Source organism: Hevea brasiliensis, chromosome 14 (assembly GCF_030052815.1).
Source record: "Hevea brasiliensis isolate MT/VB/25A 57/8 chromosome 14, ASM3005281v1, whole genome shotgun sequence".
Classification (NCBI taxonomy): domain Eukaryota; kingdom Viridiplantae; phylum Streptophyta; class Magnoliopsida; order Malpighiales; family Euphorbiaceae; genus Hevea; species Hevea brasiliensis.
Window position 1 is genome coordinate 12,702,487 of NC_079506.1, and position 21,876 is coordinate 12,724,362.

Here is a 21,876-nt window from a genome sequence, read left to right on the forward strand (position 1 = left end):
CATTTGATTCAAAAAAAAAAAAAAAAAAAAAGGAGAAAAAAAAAATTTTTGTGTGTCTTGATCTTTTAATAATTTGATTATTCTCATATTTTGTTACCTTTATCCTTTCCTTGTTAGCCACTTTATCACCCCCTTAGCCCCATTACAACCCTTGAAAGTCCTTTTGATCTTTTGATAGTGTTTGGCTACATTAGTGGAGATTGGAATAGGAGAATTGCCTATGGGATTGTGATATCACTAATACATTCATTTACCTCCATCATTATTTGGGACACTTTAGTTTATGGATTACCCTATAGTCTATTTAGGCATGATTATTCTTTGTGATTGATTGGTTTGGGTTTAATGATATGGATAATTGACCCAAGGCTAAGTGGTGATAACTTTGGTAAGGATTGAATTCTTTGCATCTTGAAAGTGGGTATATGGTGTGTTGGTGGCTAAAGGTAAGCTTGAGAGTTTGGATAAGTAATTTTCATAAATTTAAGGTAAGGTACCCCAAATTGCATTAATTGTTTTTAAATTGCTTGAGGACAAGCAAAGGTTTGAGTTTGGGGGAATTTGTTATACTCAATTCATATAGGCATTTTAGGGTAGTTTTGCATCCATTTTGCCCTCATATTTTAGTATATTTTATGTTTTTAGCTTTATTTTATCTTATTTGTTAATTTTAGATACTTTATATTTGATTTTCGTAATTTTTGTTGTTTTGATAGGCTTTTGTGGCAAAATCGAAGATCAATGAGTGCAATAGGAAATAATTTGAAGAGATTTGAAGTTCTTTAAGCATGGAGGAAAGTTGAAGAAATCAAGCCTTGAAAGAGCAAACTAGCCGAAATTTGCTTGAGACTTTGCTTAAGGTCATGCTTAGGGTAAAGCGGCAGTACTTAAGGAGCAGCACAAGTCAAGCACCAGCAGAAGAGTCCATTCTACTCTAAGTGCATGAGATTTCTTGAAGGTCTGCTTAACCTTAAGCAGACAGTGCGACCAGAGGCTAAAATTTGCTAAGAAGCTGCTTAGGGTTAAGCTGAACCCTAAGCAGAATGCCCAGAACGTGAATAGTGCTGCTGACTTGGATAATTTTACACCTCATTTCCTATCCACTCCTTATCTTTTATTACTTTTAGGGCAACTTTTAGGGACCATATAAATTCATCATTTCTTTATTTTTGCCACAAGAGGAAGGGAAAAGAAAAAAAAAAGGAAAGAAAAATAGAATAGAGAAAAGGGAGGAGACGCCATTTTCTTTTGGGGAGGAGCTACTGCACCAGTTTTGGAGCTCCAGAAACCAGAGACTTTGGTTCTTCCACCTGGGTTTTTCTATTTCAGTCCTTTTATCATGTTTTCCTTTACTTTTCCATCAATATTTCTTGTAAATACCATCATGAGTGAGTAATTTCTTTAGATTTCAGAGTTGGGAAATATGTCTTAGATTAATTTGTGGATTTGGACTGGGTATTTCCTTATTTTATATGAATATGAGTTTTGATTCCTTCCTTGTGTGCTTGATTTACTTGCCTAATGTTGGTACCCATTGGGTATTGTGTTAATCTTTGATTGAAGGACCGAAAGGTGAAAGTCATTGATGGGTAATCATGGATTGGAACTTAAAATTACCTAGATTTAGAAATAAACTAGGACTTTAAGAGGAATTAATTATTGGTTACAAAACTTAATGGGTTTTAAAGTAATCAAATACATACGAAAGTAGGTTTGGTTATTTTAGAATACACTTTGATTTGCTTGAAAAAGATATCAAAGGGATTTAGAATCAATTTCCTTCAAACTCTATTTTTCCCTAAAAATTGGAATGCCCAAGACAAATCTCAATTAATTTATGCATAAACCCCCAACTCTGGAATCACTTTTACCATAATTAGACTTTCGTTTAAATTACCCATTGTTAATTTTAGTTTAATTGTGAACTAGAATTAGAATTTATTTATTTGCTCTTTACACATTTCAATTAGATTAATCAATTTACCTTGCTCATTTACATTTACCATTTATTCATTAATCATTAGCCCAAATAATCGCTTCATTCATAGTTTAGTAATCAAACAGCAAATCCTCGTGGGAACGATACTTGATTCATCACTTTATTACTTGAGACGACCCGTATACTTGCGGATTTTCGTACATCATTTCCTATCTTTCTTGTATTGGGTTTATTAGTTCTTAGCTTAGATTTAAGATTTATTTCCATATTAACTCAGAATTTCTTGTAAATATTATGGATAGTGAGTAGTTTTTATTAGATTCTGGAGTTGGGATGTAATATTTGAGATATTTTATGGATTTTGATTAGGTAATCCATATTTTGTGGTTTTAATGAGTTTTATTCATTTCTTGTGTGCTCATTGACATGCTTAGTGTAGGATCCCATTAAGTGTTATTCTTAATCCATGGTTGAAGCACCGAAAGGAGAAAACCTTGTGATAGATAATCAAGAAATTAGACTTAATTAACTTAGATCTAGAAATAGACTAAGGATTAAGAGGATTTACAGATTAATTAAGAAACTTAATGGGTCTTGATTAATTTTAACTCCATAAAAGTAGGATTAGATTGATTAAGGCACTCTTTGTCCCACTCGAAAGGGTATTCAAAGGATTTAAGAATTAATCTCCTTAAAACCCGTAAGTTCCACAAGATTGGATAACCAATTTAAAAATCCCAAAATAGCTTGAATATGAACTCTCGAACTCCGGAATCGCCCTTTTTATCATTGTTAATTTCTAATTGAGTTTAATTGCTTGCCATTTTAAATCTTGCCATATTTTAATTTGCTTATTTTAATTTGATGCAAATTTAATTAAATCATTACATTGTTGAATAGATTATAAATTTTACACATATAGATTTCACACTTCAATATCTATCAATTTATTACGTTAATTTCAAAGATAGTTCAAATTAGTTAATTTCTATATAAAAAATTTGATCATTAACACAACTCCTCGTGGGAACGATATCTTTTCTATATTGCTTGTACAACCCGTGCACTTGCGGTTGGGCCACATCAATATTAAATTTCAAAATCCACATGGCTGTATGTTGGTTTTTGAAATAGTCGTATAGTGATTATGATTGAATATGATTGAATTTCGTAGCCCATATCAAACCTGCATACTGTCATATATAATTAATTTAATAAAAGTCAAGAGTATAAAATATTTACAATTCTATTCGATTATGTGTTTATTAATTATGGTAATATTATATGTTTATTAATAGTTATTGGTTTTATTGAACTAATTATATTCAGGCATGTTGAGAACATATTTATGAGTATTAACATTATTACTATGCTCATAATATAGTGTCCATAGAAATTCTGATTATAGTAAACACTTTTATGATTATGAGCTCACCTATCGTGGGACTAGTCATAAAATTGTTTTGTTAATTTGTTTAAAAATTTATTCCATGGATTTCAAGAACTATTTGGATCATATTAATAGTGGATATACCCATCGGTATAACACTATTAATATAATATGTTATTGTTGGTTATAATATTATTTGTTAATTGTCTTTAATATTTTTTAATACCCTATCGGTATAAAAGTGTTAAAGATGTTGGTTTACATATATATATATATATATATATATATATATATATATATATATATATATATATATTTGATGAATTCAATGAGTTTTCTTGATTTTATTGTAATCTGGGACCTTTAGGCAGGATTATAATAAATAACAGTTTTATTCATAATTGCTTTCTTAGCTGGATCTGAAAGGAAGCTTTAGTTTTGTGATTATGTTATATACATAATTCATGTTTCCTTTATTATTTGATTTCAGCTGTTGTTTCTATGCAATTATCTGCTGTGAAAACTCTGAATGACTCCAATTTTGATGAATGGAAAGAGTCTCTGAGCATGCACCTTGCAATAGCCCAACTAGATTTAGCCTTAAGGGTTGATGCACCTACTGAACTTACTGATGAATCCATAATTGCACCTGTTCTCTCAAGTGAGAAACTCTCTAAAGCTCAGTGTCCTCAAGATGACAAGGAAAGGACTGAAATGGAAAATATTCCATATGGTTCTGCAATTGAGAGCTTGATATATGCTCAAGTATGCACTCATCCTAATATAGCATTTGCTATTAGTGTCCTTGGTAGATACTTGAGTAATCGTGGATGGAGTCACTGGAAAGCTACAAAGAAAGTTAAGAGATATTTTTAGGGTACTAAGAATTATAAATCTAGAAGTCATTGGGTACTCTGATTCTGACTGTACAGGCTGTGTAGATGATAGAAAATCTACTTTTGATTACATCTTCATATTGTCTGGAGGAGCTGTTTCTTGGAAAAGTGCCAAATAAACACTTAACGCTACCTCCACTATAGAAGCAGAGTATGTTGCTTGTTACGAGGCCACTTGTCAAGCTATTTGATTAAAGAAATTAATTTCTGGTATGCTTGTTGTTGAGAGCATCTCAAGGCCCTTGACCATTTATTGCGACAATACTCCTGCTGTTTGCTTCTTTCAAAATCATAGGAATTCTAGTCGAACTAAACATTTTGATGTCAAATTCCTATTTGTTCGAGAGAAGATTCGTGAATCACAGACTCGAATTGAACATATTACTACGGATTGAATGATTGTGGATCCGTTAACCAAAGCTTTGCCCATTAGTGTTTTTCAGAAGCATGTTGCGCATATGGGTGTAGTGAAAACTTTTGATGATGCTTTGGTTTAGTGGGAGTTTGTTTTATATTACATTTGGGTTAGCATTTGTATGGAATGCTTAGACCATTGTTTTTGAACATATCTTGTCACATATTCCATTTAAATTCAGTTTTTTATTTTTGAGATTTTGTTGGCACATGTATATAATATTGTTTTTCCTATCGGATTCAATGTTATTTTGTTTGTCATTACATTAACTGGATTTTATAGGTTAAATTGCTTACTTGTTATTAGATATTGTTTTGTATTTTATTAATCTGTATTTTTAGTTTAATAAATAGATTACTGTTATCCAAGTGGGGGATTGTTGGATTATTTATTTGTATCTGGATGTGGATTAGCATTAATCAATTGTTAGGCTCATTGACAAATTAACTAATGATATCAAATAATAGGTTTAGTAATTAGCACATAATCCATTTAAATTCAGTTTTTTATTTTTGAGATTTTGTTAGCACATGTATATAATATTATTTTTCCTATCGGATTCAATGTTATTTTGTTTGTCATTACATTAACTGGATTTTATAGGTTAAATTGCGTACTTGTTATTAGATATTGTTTTGTATTTTATTAATCTGTATTTTTAGTTTAATAAATAGATTACTGCTATCCAAGTGGGGGATTGTTGGATTATTTATTTGTATCTGGATGTGGATTAGCATTAATCAATTGTTAGGCTCATTGACAAATTAAATAATGATATCAAATAATAGGTTTAGTAATTAGCAATATCTAACTGGATTGGGTCATGTGATTAGACAAACCTATAATGGGTCAGGCTGTCCATAAGCCCACTAAGGAAGAGGCCCCAACTCTCAGTCCTATATATAAATATCTATATATATATATTCTGATAACCCCATTTAACATCAGATAGAATTCATATAGAATTTGAAAGCTGTAGATATTAAGAGTTGTGAACCTACCTATTCGCTTCCGTTCTTCATTGTTCATAGAAAATCATGGAAATAAGCGTATTTTCAGGTACACATATTCTCTAATCATGTAATCTATGACGATCAAATTTATATTTTTAACAAAGAAAATTTGAAAGTGGAAACTTGGTAAGTATAAATATGGATAGTAAAAATGTGATAGAGTGAACTAGAAAGTAAATACGAGTTGGAAAAATTAAATTAGTCTTGTGATGATATATTTTTAAAATTATAGTTATATGAGTTATGTGATCATGATATACTTGGTGGCAATGATTTTATTGAATTATGAGGAACTGGCTCAACATGACCGTGATGTTATTATGATTGTAAATGACAATTATGGTGGTTGTTGATGCTAGTAAAATCAAAATATTAAGGAGTATAAGATATATCAGTAACTGGAGATTTTTATTTAAATATTATATTATAGAGCATATATCTTGATGGAGTGCTACAAGAGAACTATGGGTCTTATGAAGATATCAAATGTGATATGTGAATAGAAGAGTGTTAGTAATAAAAAGAAGTTATAATGTGTGATCATTAAATTTTATTGGGAGTCTTATGCTTACATGATGAGAAAGAATGGTTGGTTCTAATGAGGATTATGAAAGATTAAGGTGAATTAAGAGCCTTGTTACATTCTTATATGTACCTGTTAGATCACCCTTTGATGACAGAGTTAATATTTCAGCATTATACTGTCTTTGGGATAGAGCTTGATATATACATAGCCTTTGGGGCATATATCAGGTGGTTCGCCCTTTGGGGGTAGCTCTGCACATGAGTATGACTAGTTTATTTTTAATTGCTCTCCTAGAGTGATGCTTGCAGCATTTGCATCTGCATTAGCATTAGCATCAGCATCAGCATCAGCATCAACATTACTAGATAGTCATTTTCATGGAGTTAGCATTTGCTCCTCTAGGTGGATGCCAGCTTATTTGCCCTTTGGGGGCTGCTCTACGCATTGTGCATGACCAGCATTTTTATTGCTCTTGGGCCTTCAGTAGTGTCATCATAGAGCCGAAGATGCCAGCATTGCTCTCAGGCTGTCAAAGTTTATTATAAATAGTTGAGATGCCAGCAGATTTAACAGGATACATATCGGAGTGTAATAGGATCTATGCCTTGGAAATTAATTTGGAGTCTTAGTTAGTAATAAATTTTAGAGTGAGAAATAATGAAATGGATAGAATTTTCAAATGGTATATCAATCATAGTTTGACAAGTATCATGGAGATAATGATATTTGTATTAAAGAGGAATTTGCATCCTTTGGGGATTATGGGACTATTGTATAGCTTTGTATAGCAAATGTTGACTTGAATAATGAATTTTAATGTTTGATAATAATGATATGTCATGAGTTATGAGAATGAATCAATTGCGGTGTTTATATGCAGTGGAAAACATAAGATCATAGGGAAGACAATTGTGTCAGGTATAAATAGTTAAGTTTATAAAATAATTTGTAGCTAGCTCTACTAAGATTAAGAACAAATATATGATTATGGGTTTAAAGACTAACTATGCACAATATAATAATATAAAGGGAGATATTATAAACTAAAATGGGAGCATAAGTTCTGAAGTGGACTCTAGTAATCAGAGCATTAGGTTTTGTCTTGCTTTACTGGGTTTTGAAGTGATTGTTGTATGATAGTTGCTTTTATTATATGGAGAAACAGAGTTTAATTTCAGCGGAAGCGTGGTGGTTTTGGATTAGACTTTGTGGTTCCTTAAGTTGTGGAATTTCGAGGACGAAATTCATTTTTTAGGGAAAAGAATTGTAATACCCCAATTGTTGAGAAAATATTAAATATAGTTATTATTAGAAATAGAAATAAAATTTATAAAGTTTTAGGGAGAAAATTTTAATTTGAACTTGGACTTGAAAGAAAAGTTTTAGAAGTTTTGGGGTAGAAAATAGGATTTTTGAGAAGTTGAAGGACCAAAATTAAATTTAATTTAAAAAAAGTGGACAACACATGATTCCTCCAACAGGGTCTATAAAAAAAAAGAAAAAAAGAAAAAAGAAAAGAATGGGAAGAAGAATCGGGAAAGAGGAAGAAAAGGGGAAAAAAGGAAAAGAAAGAAAGAGAGAAGAAGGAAAAGAAGAAGAAGAGAAGGAAGGAGGAAGGATGGCCAAATTCTTTAGAGTTTTTCTAGTGAAGGAGGATACTAGCAAGGGGAAAAGAAGGAATTTGGTCTACAATATCAGAAATTAGAGAAAGAGAAAGGCGTGGAAGATGATGAATTTTAGCAGAACAGTGGTTAAGCAGGGGCAGTAGCTTTGTCTTCCGTTTGGGTAAGATTGGTTTATCTTTTACTGTTGATTTTTGGATATGTTAAAGATCTATATGTGAAAAGTTATGGTTAAATTTTGGTTATTTTTCAACAGTTGGATTTGGAGAAATAAATTGTTGAACACAGGCTATCTGCAATTAGAATTCTGAATTTTGGCTACTGAAATTTGAGAAAAATAAATAGTTAGGATGTTTAGAAAATTATGAAATTCGGTACAGATGATCTTTGGGATGTTGAGGCTGTTGTGTTCAAATTTGGTGAATTTTAGACTTGTGGTGTATGAGATATAAATTATTTTGTATGAGTTGTCTAATTAAGAATGATTTCTGAAAAATTCAGAATTTGAAGGGTTAGATGAATATGTTGGTATCTCATGATGTAGAGATAATTTGATGATAAAAGTTTTAGTGATGTTGTATATGGATGTCTTGAATATATGGTTAAATTTTGGGATTTATCTGACGGTTGGATCATGATATATAAATTTGAATGTGCAAGCTGCTAAATTGCATATTAAGGATTGAGTTAAATTGAATAAGTGATTTTGATAGAACTAAAATTATTGGAGATGGGATATAGTGTTTATTGAATTTTAATGTGATTGTGGAATATTTTTGAGAAATACATATATGGATTTTTGGTATATGGGTATATGTGAGTTCATGGTATTTAAATTTTATATGATTGGTTGAAGCTTGAGAATGAAGAATTATGTTGTGAAGGGTTGAATTGAGTTGAAGCAAGAATATGCTAGTTGTTGGAAAAATTTTGGAATTGAGTATTATTTTTGATATTATATTTTTATGGAGCCATAAGTTGGATAATTAAAAATTGATGTGATTATTGGCTTGTGGATTAGGATTTTAGAGATGAATCTTCATATTATTGATGATAAATTATAAATATTTTGGGCTAAATCATGCTTATGGATGTCTAAAGGTGCTAGAGGTGCTTGTTATCTATTGATAAGTATGTTTGATATTCAATACAAGTAACTTGGGATATTTTAGCTAATTTATTTGTAATTTGTAGCTCTAATTAATTTGAATATTATCTTTGTCTGGAGGATGTTATGGACATTGAAAATGTGTGATATTGTCCATACGGAAATTTGTAGCTAAAGTATGGAATAAAACAAGAATTCATTAGGATAATGTTCAATAAGAGAAATGTAGGATAACATTTTGACAATGAGATATGGTTTTTTTTTTTTTGCAATAATGTTATTTATGGGATATATGTATATAGTGGAAATAATTGTTGTGCAAGTAAATGATTAATGTATGATTCCTTGCTACTCTCATGTCAAAAAAAAAAAAAAAATTAATGACTTCCTGGATATGTTTCTTTCTTTTAAAAGTTTCAAGAAGTTTTCTTGGTACAATATGAGATCACTGAGTGCTGAACGTAATAGTTGTTACAAGCATAAATAAATTTTCTTTCCTTTTGTGTGTGTAGTCATGCCTTTTTAGTGAAAAATGATTATTAGTAAATTTTTGTGCACATGTATTCACATATAAATGTATATACGTAAAAATTCATTAAGAGGCAAATTCAGTCTAGCTAGAGGCAATTTGATATCATTGAAATGCATAACCAATACTACTGTATTATTGACAAGGCTTGACTTTGGTCAGTGCATGTCATGAACTACTAGATCATAACGTTGGGACAATTAGGAAATCATGTATAACTAAAATAATTTCTATGATCATAATAGAACAAATGTTATTTTATTTAAAATTTATTGTTGAATTTTCTTAGCGGTGATGTTTGAGGAAAATATATTGTGATTGGATTAAAAGTTGTAAAATATTTATTTACTGAACATGTGGCACTAAGGTGATAAAGAAATATAAACATGGCAATGTTCACTTGTCATCACAATGAGGCATATTAATTAGCGAAATTGGTGTGGTGTGAACCTATTCTGGGTTGTGATATTATTGTCTGATTTTTTTTGATATTTTAATAGGGAGAAACATCAAAATTTAAGAGAAATTTTGTCAAAATTTCGCTAAAATTTTAAGAGCTGCATGGACCTGATCCTCCAAAAGAGATACATAGGCAGCCTTCGAGTGCAATCCAAAGTAGCTAAAATTTTGCTTTCTTTGATTTTAATGTTCCCTTTTCAGTTCCTAGATCTTGTCATATTATTATTATTATTATTATTATTATTATTAATGAAGGCACTCTAGAAACGTTGTATATCACTAGTTATGAATGAAGGCACTTTAAAAACGTTGTATATCACTAGCACAATTCTAATCATGAACTAGGTATCTTTTGTATTTTGATGTCATTTAACGGCTGTTAGTCTATTTTTGTCAATGATTGATTGAGAAATTCATGTGTATAATAGGTTACCTATATTTAATTAGTCCATTGTTTTGAGGAAACTCTGTCAATTTAGTTTCAGATTACAGTTATCCTAATTAGGTAGGATGGGTATGACATTTTAAGAAGTTAATTTGTATCTTCTAATTTATTGCTATTTTTCTATTTAATTACAGCCTCTTGAAAATTTGAAATTAATGGACCTCAGCTGCCCTGATAACCTGATCGGGATTCCGGACTTGTCTAGCTTTGCCCCAAAACCTGGAGTTTTTATATTTGGACGGATGTGTGAGTTTGGTTGAAATTTCCTCTCTTCAAAATCTGAGCAAGCTTCCTGAGCTTGATTTAGCTCAATGCAATAAAATGAAAGATTGTCCAGAGATTCCGTGTAATATAAGGATTCTAACTTTAGATGAAACTGGAATAGAGCAACTGCCCTCATCAATTAAGCATCTATCTCAACTTGTCGAATTGTACTTGTATTGGTGTGATAAACTCGTGAGTCTTCCAATCAGCATTGGCAATTTGAAACGTCTTGAAGAACTTCATCTCTATGGATGTTCAAGTCCCGTGAATATTCCAAGCAGCATTGGCAATTTGAAACGTCTTGAAAACTTGATCTGGGTGGTTGTTCAAGACTCGTGACTATTCCAAGCAGCATGGGCGAGTTGAAATGTTTTTTCTCTGGGAGTGCTCAAATTTAGCAAGTCTTCCCGAAAGCATCAAACAACTTTTGAAGTTGAAATAGCTTGATTTAAGCGATTGCGAGAGTCTTAAAAGTTTACCAGAGCTTCCATCATGCTTAGAACGCTTAGCTGCAGGTAATTGCCCCTCTCTGGAATCTGCAGGTATAAGCGATTGTTGTTGACACCGCACATCGTCATGATTTTAACGATGAAAGAATTGAATGTAGAGTGGATTTCATATATGAATCTGGAAATAGGCAGGGACGTAATAAATTCATCTTATTTCGCAAGAGGTATTTTGCAAATTGGTATGGTTATTATGAAGGTCCGTATCTTTCGAACTCATCACACCTGTTGCTTTCATTCAATGGATTGAGGACACGTTTTGATGAAGAGTGTTTCGTTGAGGCCTCATTTTGCTTCACCGCTAACTGTCACGTGGATGAGGAGAAAATTATGGAGTTTGGGGTCCATCCTATTTTCCATTTATAATTTTTAAAGATATAATTGATGTTATGGTCAATACTAAAAGTAAGAAAACATAGGGATGTTGGGTAGGATTGGCACATCTAGCAAAGATGAAGGAAGAAATTGCATTCATTTTTTGCTGGAAGCAAGACTAGAAAATAAAGGAAAGCTTTTGTTACTTACTCTGGAAAATATTTTTTAGTGTTTGGGTAATTAATAGAAAAAAAAATTAATGAAAATTATTTTTGAGGTTAAAAGAAAAATTAAGCCATTTTAAGGAAAATAAATTTTCTTTTTACGGAGAACGTCGTTTACAGAACTTTGACAATCTCATTAATATGAAAATACTTATACATGCATTAATAATAAAAATATTTTTCACAAAAAATAATTTTTATTGAAAATATTTTTTATATATAAATTTTTTTTTTTATAAAACAATCGAAACCTTAATTAATTCCCATGGTTGAAACCCACATAATAAAAGCCCCAACAGATGCCTTCGCCATTAAGTATGAAATTGAAATTTCTGATTAATGCCGGCCATAAAGAACAAAATATTAGAGAGAGACCATTGAAAAGAAAAGATAGTTTGGGAAAAATCATTACTTATTCGATCTTTTGCTTTATCTCTACATTTCATTCATATCATCTTCTTCGTTTTGCATTTAATTTGACGACTAAATAGAACTATGTGCACCTTCCTCAAAGGCAAATATGGTTTTTCCTTTTTTTTTTTTTTAAAGATTAGAGAAGTAGCTAGAAAAGTACTTGGAGAGTCTAAAGGACATGGACCACCCTCAAAAGAGAGATGGTGGTGGAATGAGGAAGTACAAAAGGTAGTGAAGAGAAAAAGGGAATGGTATAAGAAATTACCTAAATGTGATAATAATGAGGCATATGAACAGTACAAGATAGCAAAGAAAGAGGCAAAAAAGGCAGTTAGTCAAGCAAGAGCACAGGCCTTTGAAAAATTATATGAGAAACTTAGAACTAAAGAAGGGGAGAAAGATATTTATAGATTAGCAAGGAGTAGAGAAAGAAAATGTCAAGATCTCAATCAAGTTAGGTGCATTAAGGATAAAGAAGGAAAAGTGTTGGTGAAAGATGAGGACATTAAAGAAAGATGGAGAAATTATTTTAATGATCTCTTTAATAATAGTCAAAATGGTAATAGCGTGAATATAGATTATAGAACAATAGAAAAGAATGTAAATTATACTAGAAGGATTCGATCTTTAAAAGTAAAGGAAGCACTTAAGAGAATGAAAGTGGGTAAAGCCTGTGGACCCGATGAAATACCAATTGAAGTGTGGAAGTATTTGGGAGATATGGGAGTGGCATGGTTAACTAAATTATTTAATAAGATTATAAACTCAAAGAAAATGCCTGATGAATGGAGGAAGAGTATTTTAGTACCTATTTTTAAAAATAAGGGAGACATACAGAGTTGCTCAAACTATAGGGGAATTAAACTCATGAGCCATACTATGAAGTTGTGGGAGAGAGTTGTGGAGCATCGACTACATCATGATACTTCTATCTCTCTCAATCAATTTGGTTTCATGCCCGGTCGTTCAACTATGGAAGCGATCTTTCTCATTAGAAGCTTGATGGAGAAATATAGAGATGTGAAGAAAGATCTACACATAGTTTTTATTGATTTGGAGAAAGCTTATGATAGTGTTCCAAGAAAGATCTTATGGAATGTGTTAGAACAAAAGAGGGTATCTATTAGGTACATACAAGTATTGAAAGATATGTATGAAGGAGCAACTACTATTGTGCGCACAGTGGGAGGGGACATAAGTGATTTTCCGATCTCAATTGGATTACACCAAGGATCAGCCATAAGCCCTTACCTTTTTACATTAGTTTTAGATGAACTGACGAAACATATACAAGAGAGTATTCCTTGGTGCATGATGTTTGCGGATGATATTGTTCTGATAGATGAGACACGAGAAGGAGTCAATAGGAAGCTAGAACTTTGGAGAAGTACTCTAGAGTCAAAGGGTTTTAAGTTAAGTAGAACGAAGACAGAATACATGCATTGCAAGTTCAGTGAAGGCCAAGCGGTGATAGGGAAGGAGTTAGTTTGAATGGGGTGGTCTTGTCCCAGTAATCACTTTAAATATCTAGGCTCGATCCTTCAAGTAGATGGGGATGTGAGGAGGATGTTAATCATAGGATTAAAGCGGATGGTTGAAGTGGAGACGTGCCACGGGAGTTTTATGTGATCGTAAGATTCCCAATAAATTAAAAGGAAAATTTTACCGTCTGACCATACGACCGGCTATGTTATATGGTAGTGAGTGTTGGGCACTGAAAGAGTCGTATGCATCTAAGATAAGAGTTGCAGAGATGAGAATGTTAAGGTGGATGAGTGGCCATACTAGACTAGATAAAGTCCGTAATGAGAGTATCAGAGAAAAGGTAGGAGTGGTGCTAATTGAAGATAAGTTGAGAAAAGGGAGATTGAGGTGGTTTGGTCATGTGAAGCGTAGACATACGGAGGCTCCAGTTAGACAAGTAGAACACATTAGGTTAGAGGATAGAAAGAAAAAAAAGGGGTAGACCTAAATTAACTTGGAGGAGAGTAGTACAACATGACTTAGAAGCATTACACATTTCTGAGGATTTAACCCAAAATCGTTCAGAGTGGAAAAAGCGAATCCATATAGCCGACCCCAAATTTTTGGGATAAAGGCTTAGTTGAGTTGAGTTGAAATTTCTGAATGAAATTATTTAATTTTAAATTACAAATATTTTAAAAATCATTTTCTTTGTAGATGTAAATTTGTAAATGAAATTTAAAGATATACTCTAATATGGTTGGTCTGATTTATGCAATTTTTAAAGATACAATTAATCCTATGGTCAAGACTGAGAGAAAGAAAACATACTATTTACACTATTATGCATTTTTAAAGATGTGTTTAGTAAACATCTAAATTCAGCCATCAAAAGTTTAAGGCTTCGTTTATTTAGCGAAAAATATTCTTCTGTAAAATATTTTTCATATTTTCTATGTTTGGAAAACTTAGAAAAATAGATAACTGAAAATATTTTCCTAATCAAAGGAAAAATTTAGTCATTGACAATCTTATTAATATATATATCATTAATTTAACATTGCAATCAAATAATAAAAAATATTTTCGTAAAAAAATTTTCTTTGAAAATAATTTTTATGAAAAATACTTTTTATGTATAAGTTATTTTCTACAAAAACAAACGGAGACTAAATATTAAAAGGCATTTCTAACTGCTTAATAAATTCATTTTCACTTTGCTGAAAACCTTGTAAACATTAAAAGTTATTTTTCTTTGAGCCAAACATGCATCATTTTCAAGTTTTTTTTTTCATAAGTAAAAATTTTATTAATAAAAAGGCCAGAAAAAAATTTAGCACATTTGTCGGTCATTTTTGTGAGTACTTTATGATAGGTGATAATTTATTTAATAATAATTTTTAGTTTCAAAACTATCAAATTATAAATTTGAACCCCACAAGCATGTCATAATTAATACTCTCAATCATGTTCTTTCGTGGTAGGCATATGTAAGTATTTTTGGGTCATAATTATAATTTTCTTAAATCTATGTATATCTTATGACACTTTGTGTAAAAATTTGAATTAAATTCCATAATTATATTAAATTAAGAGATATAAAATTTTAATTTTTTTAAACCGTAAAATTTGAATTTTAAATCCTAAAAGAAATGACAGATATTTAAAATAAAATGAAAGAAATGACCTCAATAAAATATGGAGTTGGTGAAGACTGCATATGGGTGGGAAGGAGCACAGTGGAAGAGTGGAAAGTAAAGGGAAAGCTTTTGTTAAAGTTGCTATGCTTCAATCCCACACGCTAAGTTTGGAAGGCGAATCAGGTGTTGACTAAATGATTCTACATAATTATCACATACTTTGTTGGCTAAATGCTAGTCGTTCCTTTCGTCCAATGGTAATATGTTGCTTCCTAGAAAATTATTATGGTGTTTCTGGTCATCTTCATCTTCTTTCTTTTTTGGTTCTTCCTTTACTTCTTCATTTGTTCATAAATTTCTTGTATCAGACAATTTAGTTTACCCAACTATTCATCTCTAGTATTTTGCTTTCTCTACCTTCTTCAAACTCAGTTGCATAAGATCCTTCTTTTATCAGTGATCATGGCTTCTACTTCTTCCACTCCTCCCAATCAGTGCAAGAAATGGGATTTTTTTATTAGTTTTAGAGGCGACGATACGCGTTATGGTATTATCTCCCATCTCTCTAAATCCTTGAAGGACAAACAAATTAAGACCTTTACGAATGAAGAGCTTCATAAAGGAGAAGAGATCTCACCAGAGCTCTCGAAAATAATCCGAGAATCAAGCGTTTCAATAGTCATTTTCTCTGAAAATTATGCTGATTCTCCATGGTGTTTGGATGAGCTTGTTGAGATACTTAAATGCAAGGAAGAATCAGGACAAATAGTTCTACCAGTTTTTTACAAAGTGGATCCAACTGACGTTCAAAAGTTTACAGGGAATTTTGAGAAGGCATTTGCTATTGCTATGCATGGAGAAAAAGGCAGTTCACAAAAGGTAGACAACTGGAAGCATGCTTTGATGGAAGTAAGCAACTTATCAGGATGGGATTTACAGAATATGAAGTAAGTTAATTACTCTTTACTGTAGTTTTTCTAAGTTTTTCAATTTAAGGAAAGAGAATCAAAATATAGAAACTTTTAATAGCGTACACTAATCTTAATACTAAGCACTGATCCGTGGGAAATTTTTATCTAAATCCGATTCACCATGTATCCAAAACATAAATATGTAGGATCCATGTATTTAGTATAGATAACAAATAAAGACAACACTAATATGGATATTGATATTTGTTACCTTATCCTAAAATCAAAACATATTAATTATATATTACTATTTACTTAGAAGTGTGAGTCTATCATTACTTACTAATGTTTGTTGTTCATATGTGACTAGGTATGAGTCCAAATTAGTTGAGGAAATCGTCAATGATGTTTTGGAGAAATTTAGTTATATGCCTAAAAATGATTATTCTTATGATCACAACTTGATTGGAATTGAATCGCATGTAGAAAAAGTGGAATGGTTGTCAAATGATAAGCAAGTTATGGGGATTTGGGAGATGGGAGGCACTGGTAAAACAACTGTTGCTCAAGAATTATTTCGCCGAAACAAGAATAAATTTGATGGTCATTGCTTTGTGGAAAATGTTAGGGAAAAAATGACAAAGCAATCATCAAAATCAGTACGAGACAAAATCATTTGTCAATTATTAAGAGACAAAAATTTACATGTAGACACATCGGATTTGGATGTTGTTACTAGGAGAAGGCTCCAGAGTATTAAAGTATTCATTATTTTTGATGATGTAGATGATTTTAACCATTTAAAAAATTTAGCAGGAGAGCGTGATTTGTATTGTGAGGGAAGTAGAATCATTGTAACTAGTAGAGATCGGCAAGTACTTGAATATGTTTGTTCAAAGGATGGCATGTATGAGGTTGATAATTTAATTCATTCTCAAGGTTTGGAACTCTTTAGCTTGCATGCCTTCAAGCAAAATCTTCCCAGGGAAGGATATATGGAGCTATCAGAGAAGGCAACAACCTATGCTGGATTCAATCCATTGGCTCTTAAAGTTTTGGGATCTCATTTATTTAATATGGGGATAGAAGAATGGAAAAGTGAAATGAAAAAAATTGAAAGGCGAATCTCTTGAGAAAATTCTAGTGTTTTGAAAACAAGTTATGATGAGCTAGGAAAGATTATAAAGAAAATATTTCTTGATATTGCATGTTTCTTCAAAGGGCAAAATAAAGATGAGGTTGAGAGAACATTAGAAGTATTTGGTTTCTATCAAAAAAGTGGAATACCTCGCCTAATTAATAAATCTCTCATAACTGTTTCGTTACTCAATGAGATTCATATGCATGACTTGCTGGAGCAAATGGGCAAGGATATTGTTATTAAGGAATGCAAATAGCCTGGAGGACGTAGCAGGTTGTGGAATTATGAAGATATTAGTCACGTATTGACAACAGAAATGGTAAGGACTAAATTAATCAATGAAGCTTTTTTCATTATCATATTTTGAATTTTGTAAGAATTGTAGCTCTCGTGACGAATTAAGTATTAATTAATAATCCTTTGTGATGTTATTTTATTAGGGAACCGAAAATGTTAAAGGAATATTGCTTTATACGCCTTGGAGCTGTAGTTTGAAGCTAAGTGCCACGGCCTTTATGAAGATGTGCAATCTTTGATAGATAGTCCATTAATGGGTTGGGCTGAAGTATGGACATGGGCTGAAGGAAAAGAAAAAAAGAAAGCAGATAGATTATTCTAGATTGTTTCCCATTCCAGCTCAACATTACATGCATTTTGTCCCAACAGATTTGTTGTAAAAATTAGTTTTTAGATCCTATAAACTAGGCAGGGTAGAATAGAGAAATTTATTAATTCTAGATTATTCTTGTACATTGTATATAAACCCTTTTCAGCTCACTCAACAATACAACAGTCAAGTTTTTTTTCATGGTATCAGAGCACAACCTGTGCTACTGATATACTGTTCTTCTCTAAAATTCAATACAATTCAGCAAGGTTTTCCATGGCTGAAACACCAACTGCAGAAAATACTACTGGCAGTGGTACTGCTGTCAGAAATACCACTGGAATGCAGATCGATAATGGTGGAAATGATATCTTCCATTTGCACAACTCTGACCATCCGGGCATGATGCTTGTAAGTTCACCTCTCACAGGAAGAAATTACTTGTCATGGAGTAGATCCATGGTACTGGCTTTGAGAGCCAAAGATAAGCTGGGTTTTGTAGATGGGAGCTATGAAGTCCCTGCTACAGATGCTATAACTCTGGATAAATGGAAGAAAGTAGATAGCATGGTCACCTCATGGATACTCAACTCACTCTCAAAAGAATTGGTGGATGCCTTCATCTATGCAACCTCTTCTAAGAACCTGTGGGAAGAGATTAAAGAGAGATTTGGAGAAAGTAATGGACCTCTCCTATACCAGCTTAAAAGAGAGATAAGTACTCTAACTCAAGATAATGCATCTGTTTTAGTATATTTCACTAAACTTAAAAAATTATGGGATGAATTGGCTTGTCTTAAGCCTTTGCAAGTATGTGAATGTGGTGCAGCCAAACAAATGGAAGAAATAAATAGTGAAGATAAACTTATGCAATTTTTAATGGGATAAAATGAGACTTACGACCATGTCAGAAACCAGATCCTTCTAATGGATCCCTTGCCAAGTGTAAACAAGGCCTATTCTATGATACTTAGAGTAGAAAAGCAGAGGGAAATTCATGTTGACGCTGAGAATTTTAATACAGCAATGGCAGTCAAGGGGCAATTTCAGAAAGATAAATTTCAAGGCAAGAAAAAGGAGTTTGGGAAGAAAGAAACCAGAACATGTGATCATTGCAATGCCAGTGGTCATACCAGAGACACATGCTTCAAGCTACATGGGTATCCAGAATGGTTTACTGAATTAAAACATAAAAAGGGCAAGGCTAAGCAAAACATAGTAGCTAATGTGTATGAGGAGATACCTGAATACAAAGGCAAGATAGATCACAAGAATGAAGTAACAGGAGTTGATTGGGCAAGCATAGTCCAGCTTGAAATTGCCAAATACATGCAGAATCAGAATCCTGTAACAAATGAGGCAAGCTGTGTTAATTTCACAGGCTTTGCAGGTAAGAATCCAACTTACTACTCTACTAGCAGACATGGTAAGAATAGTGGTATATGGATAGTAGATTCAGGAGCATCAACACATATGTGTCATGATTTTTCCCTTTTCCAAAAACCTGTGAAATTAAACAATCACTGTTTTGTTACCTTGCCTGATGGAAACACCAAACCAGTCAAATACAGTGGAAACATCATGATAAACCCATATCTGTATCTCCACAATACGCTATACACACCAAGTTTCCAATATAATTTACTATCAGTGAGTGCACTTACTAAAACCTCACATATTTCAATCCAATTTTTCTCTGACCATTGCCTCCTACAGAACCCAGTGACTGAGGCAGTACTAGCAAGAGGAGAATTGCAAGGAGGGCTATATGTAATAAGAGCAAACAAAAGCAATCATGAGATCTTTAAGGGTAATTGTAATTCTGCTCCTAAATTCAGTCATGTTCAGCCAAAACTTCAAGCAAATGAAGTCATACAATCTTCTATTTCTCCCAATTCTTATGAATCATGGCATTACAGACTTGGACACATTTCATATACCAAGTTATCTCATATCACAGTCATCACACCAGAAATTAAAAACCATAAAATGTGTGAGGTATGCCCACTTGCTAAACAACAAAGACTTAGTTTTCAAAAAAGCAAAATTGCTACAAAAGAACTTTTTAATTTAATTCATATTGATTTATGGGGACCTTACCAAGAATACTCAATTTCACATTCAAAATATGTTCTCACTATTGTTGATGATTTTTCAAGAGTCACATGGACATATTTACTGCCTGACAAAACTAGGGTTTACAATACCTTATTGGAATTTTTCAATATGGTTCAAAATCAATTTCAAAAACAAGTCAAGGCAGTAAGGTCAGATAATGGCACTGAATTTATCAATCAACAACTTACAACAGTTTTCAAAGCAAAAGGGATTTTACATCAAAGAACTTACCCATACACTCCACAACAAAATGGAGTTGTGGAGAGGAAACACAAGCATTTACTACAAGTGGCAAGGGCTTTAATGTTTGCATCCAAAGTGCCAAAATATTTTTGGGGGGAAAGCATTTTAACAGCCACATACCTCATAAATAGAATGCCTAGCAAAGTTTTAAATTGGAAAACCCCTTATGAGATTTTGTTTGACAAAAAACCTTATTACAATTACCTCAAAATTTTTGGTTGCCTATGTTATGCCACTAACATTAGGCCACAAAAACACAAGTTTGAAGAAAGAGCTTTCAAATGCATCTTCATAGGTTATGCTTCAGGTTTTAAGGCATACAAACTATATGATTTGCAAAATAAAAGAATCATAATCTCCAGAGATGTGATTTTTTATGACAACTATTTTCCATGTGCAAGTGAGCATGCCAAACACAAAAGTGTCATTCCTTTAGCCATACCTGACACAGATCCAGTTCACTCACATTTTGAACCCACCTTGTTAAATGAATCCAATGATAATTCAGAAACCATTGACATATCACCTGCTGCAGAACTAGATTCACCTCTTCCATCCTCCTCAAACCACATTCAACCATCACACAGTCCTGCACCAGTCAGAAGAAGCACAAGGATGACAACAAAATCGTTGTGGTTAAATGATTTTGTAACTCAAGTCAGTGCCAACAGTTCTAATGCAATCACACTTGCTAGCACTACCACAGAATCTGCAGGTATCTCATTCTCACCTTTCATATCACATTTTCCCTCCATACCTCAATATAATCATGATTACATACAATTTATGGCAAATGTATCTACTATTCATGAATCACAAAATTACCATCAAGCTAGTGAGGACAGTAATTGGTCTCTTGCTATGAAAACTGAACTGGAGGCTTTAGAGAAGAACAACACATGGACCCTTTCCAGAGGCAAAAAGGCTATAGCTTCAAAATGGGTGTACAGAATTAAATACAAACCAGATGGTACTGTGGACAAGTACAAGGCAAGGTTAGTTGCCAAGGGGTACAATCAATTGGTTGGAATTGATTATCATGACAATTTCTCACCTGTAGCTAAATTAGTTACTGTGAGATTGTTTTTAGCTGTAGCTACTACATTCAATTGGCCCATTCATCAATTAGATATCAACAATGCATATTTACATGGTTATTTGGATGAAGATGTATATATGCAGCCACCAGAAGGTTATACAAAAGCAGCTCAGGGACAAGTATGCAAATTAGTAAGAAGCCTTTATGGTCTAAAGCAGGCAGGAAGATAATGGAACAAAGAATTAACAGGGAAGCTACAAGCATTTGGATTCCATCAGTCAGCATTTGACCATTGCTTGTTTACTAAAGGATCTGGTCTCAATTTTATTTCGCTAATTGTTTATGTAGATGATTTACTAATTGCAGGTGCAGACACGAATCAGATTATAAAAGTTAAGAAATTCCTAGATGACCAATTCACAATCAAAGACCTAGGCTATGCCAAGTACTTTTTAGGTCTTGAAATAGCCAGGTCAGAAAAGGGCATGTTCCTGAGCCAGCGCAAATACATCTTGGATATAATCCAAGACATGGGATTACAAAATGCCAAAACAAGCCCCTATCCTATGCCAAAAGGATTGAAGCTAGATAATGAAAATGGAGAATTGATGACAGACCCCGACAAATACAGAAGGCTTATAGGAAAAT

General features: G+C 32.5%; 2 protein-coding genes across 2 annotated transcripts in view; both read left to right on the forward strand.

The window, feature by feature from the left end:
• The window catches only part of LOC131173386 (disease resistance protein RPV1-like), a 49,465-nt gene extending 38,649 nt beyond the window's left edge, over positions 1 to 10,816 (forward strand). The window contains exon 4 of the mRNA XM_058135703.1: positions 10,477 to 10,816. Coding sequence (XP_057991686.1) covers positions 10,477 to 10,602 — 126 coding nt within the window. The 3' untranslated portion in view covers positions 10,603 to 10,816. The remainder of the gene's footprint in view (positions 1 to 10,476) is intronic.
• Positions 10,817 to 15,486: 4,670 nt separating this feature from the next.
• LOC110646265 (disease resistance protein RPV1-like) lies at positions 15,487 to 18,613 on the forward strand. The gene is made up of 2 exons (XM_058135705.1): positions 15,487 to 16,116; positions 16,451 to 18,613. The coding sequence occupies exons 1-2, from the start codon at positions 15,632 to 15,634 to the stop codon at positions 17,211 to 17,213; spliced, it is 1,248 nt and encodes a 415-aa protein (XP_057991688.1). The 5' UTR covers positions 15,487 to 15,631; the 3' UTR covers positions 17,214 to 18,613.
• The last annotated feature ends 3,263 nt before the right edge of the window (positions 18,614 to 21,876 follow it).

Bases quoted from the DNA above. Each gene is read 5' to 3' on its own strand.
- LOC110646265 (XM_058135705.1), top strand. From the start codon at position 15,632: ATGGCTTCTACTTCTTCCACTCCTCCCAATCAGTGCAAGAAATGGGAT. The intron at 16,117-16,450 runs GTAAGTTAATTA...ATATGTGACTAG, and splicing joins TGGGATTTACAGAATATGAA to GTATGAGTCCAAATTAGTTG.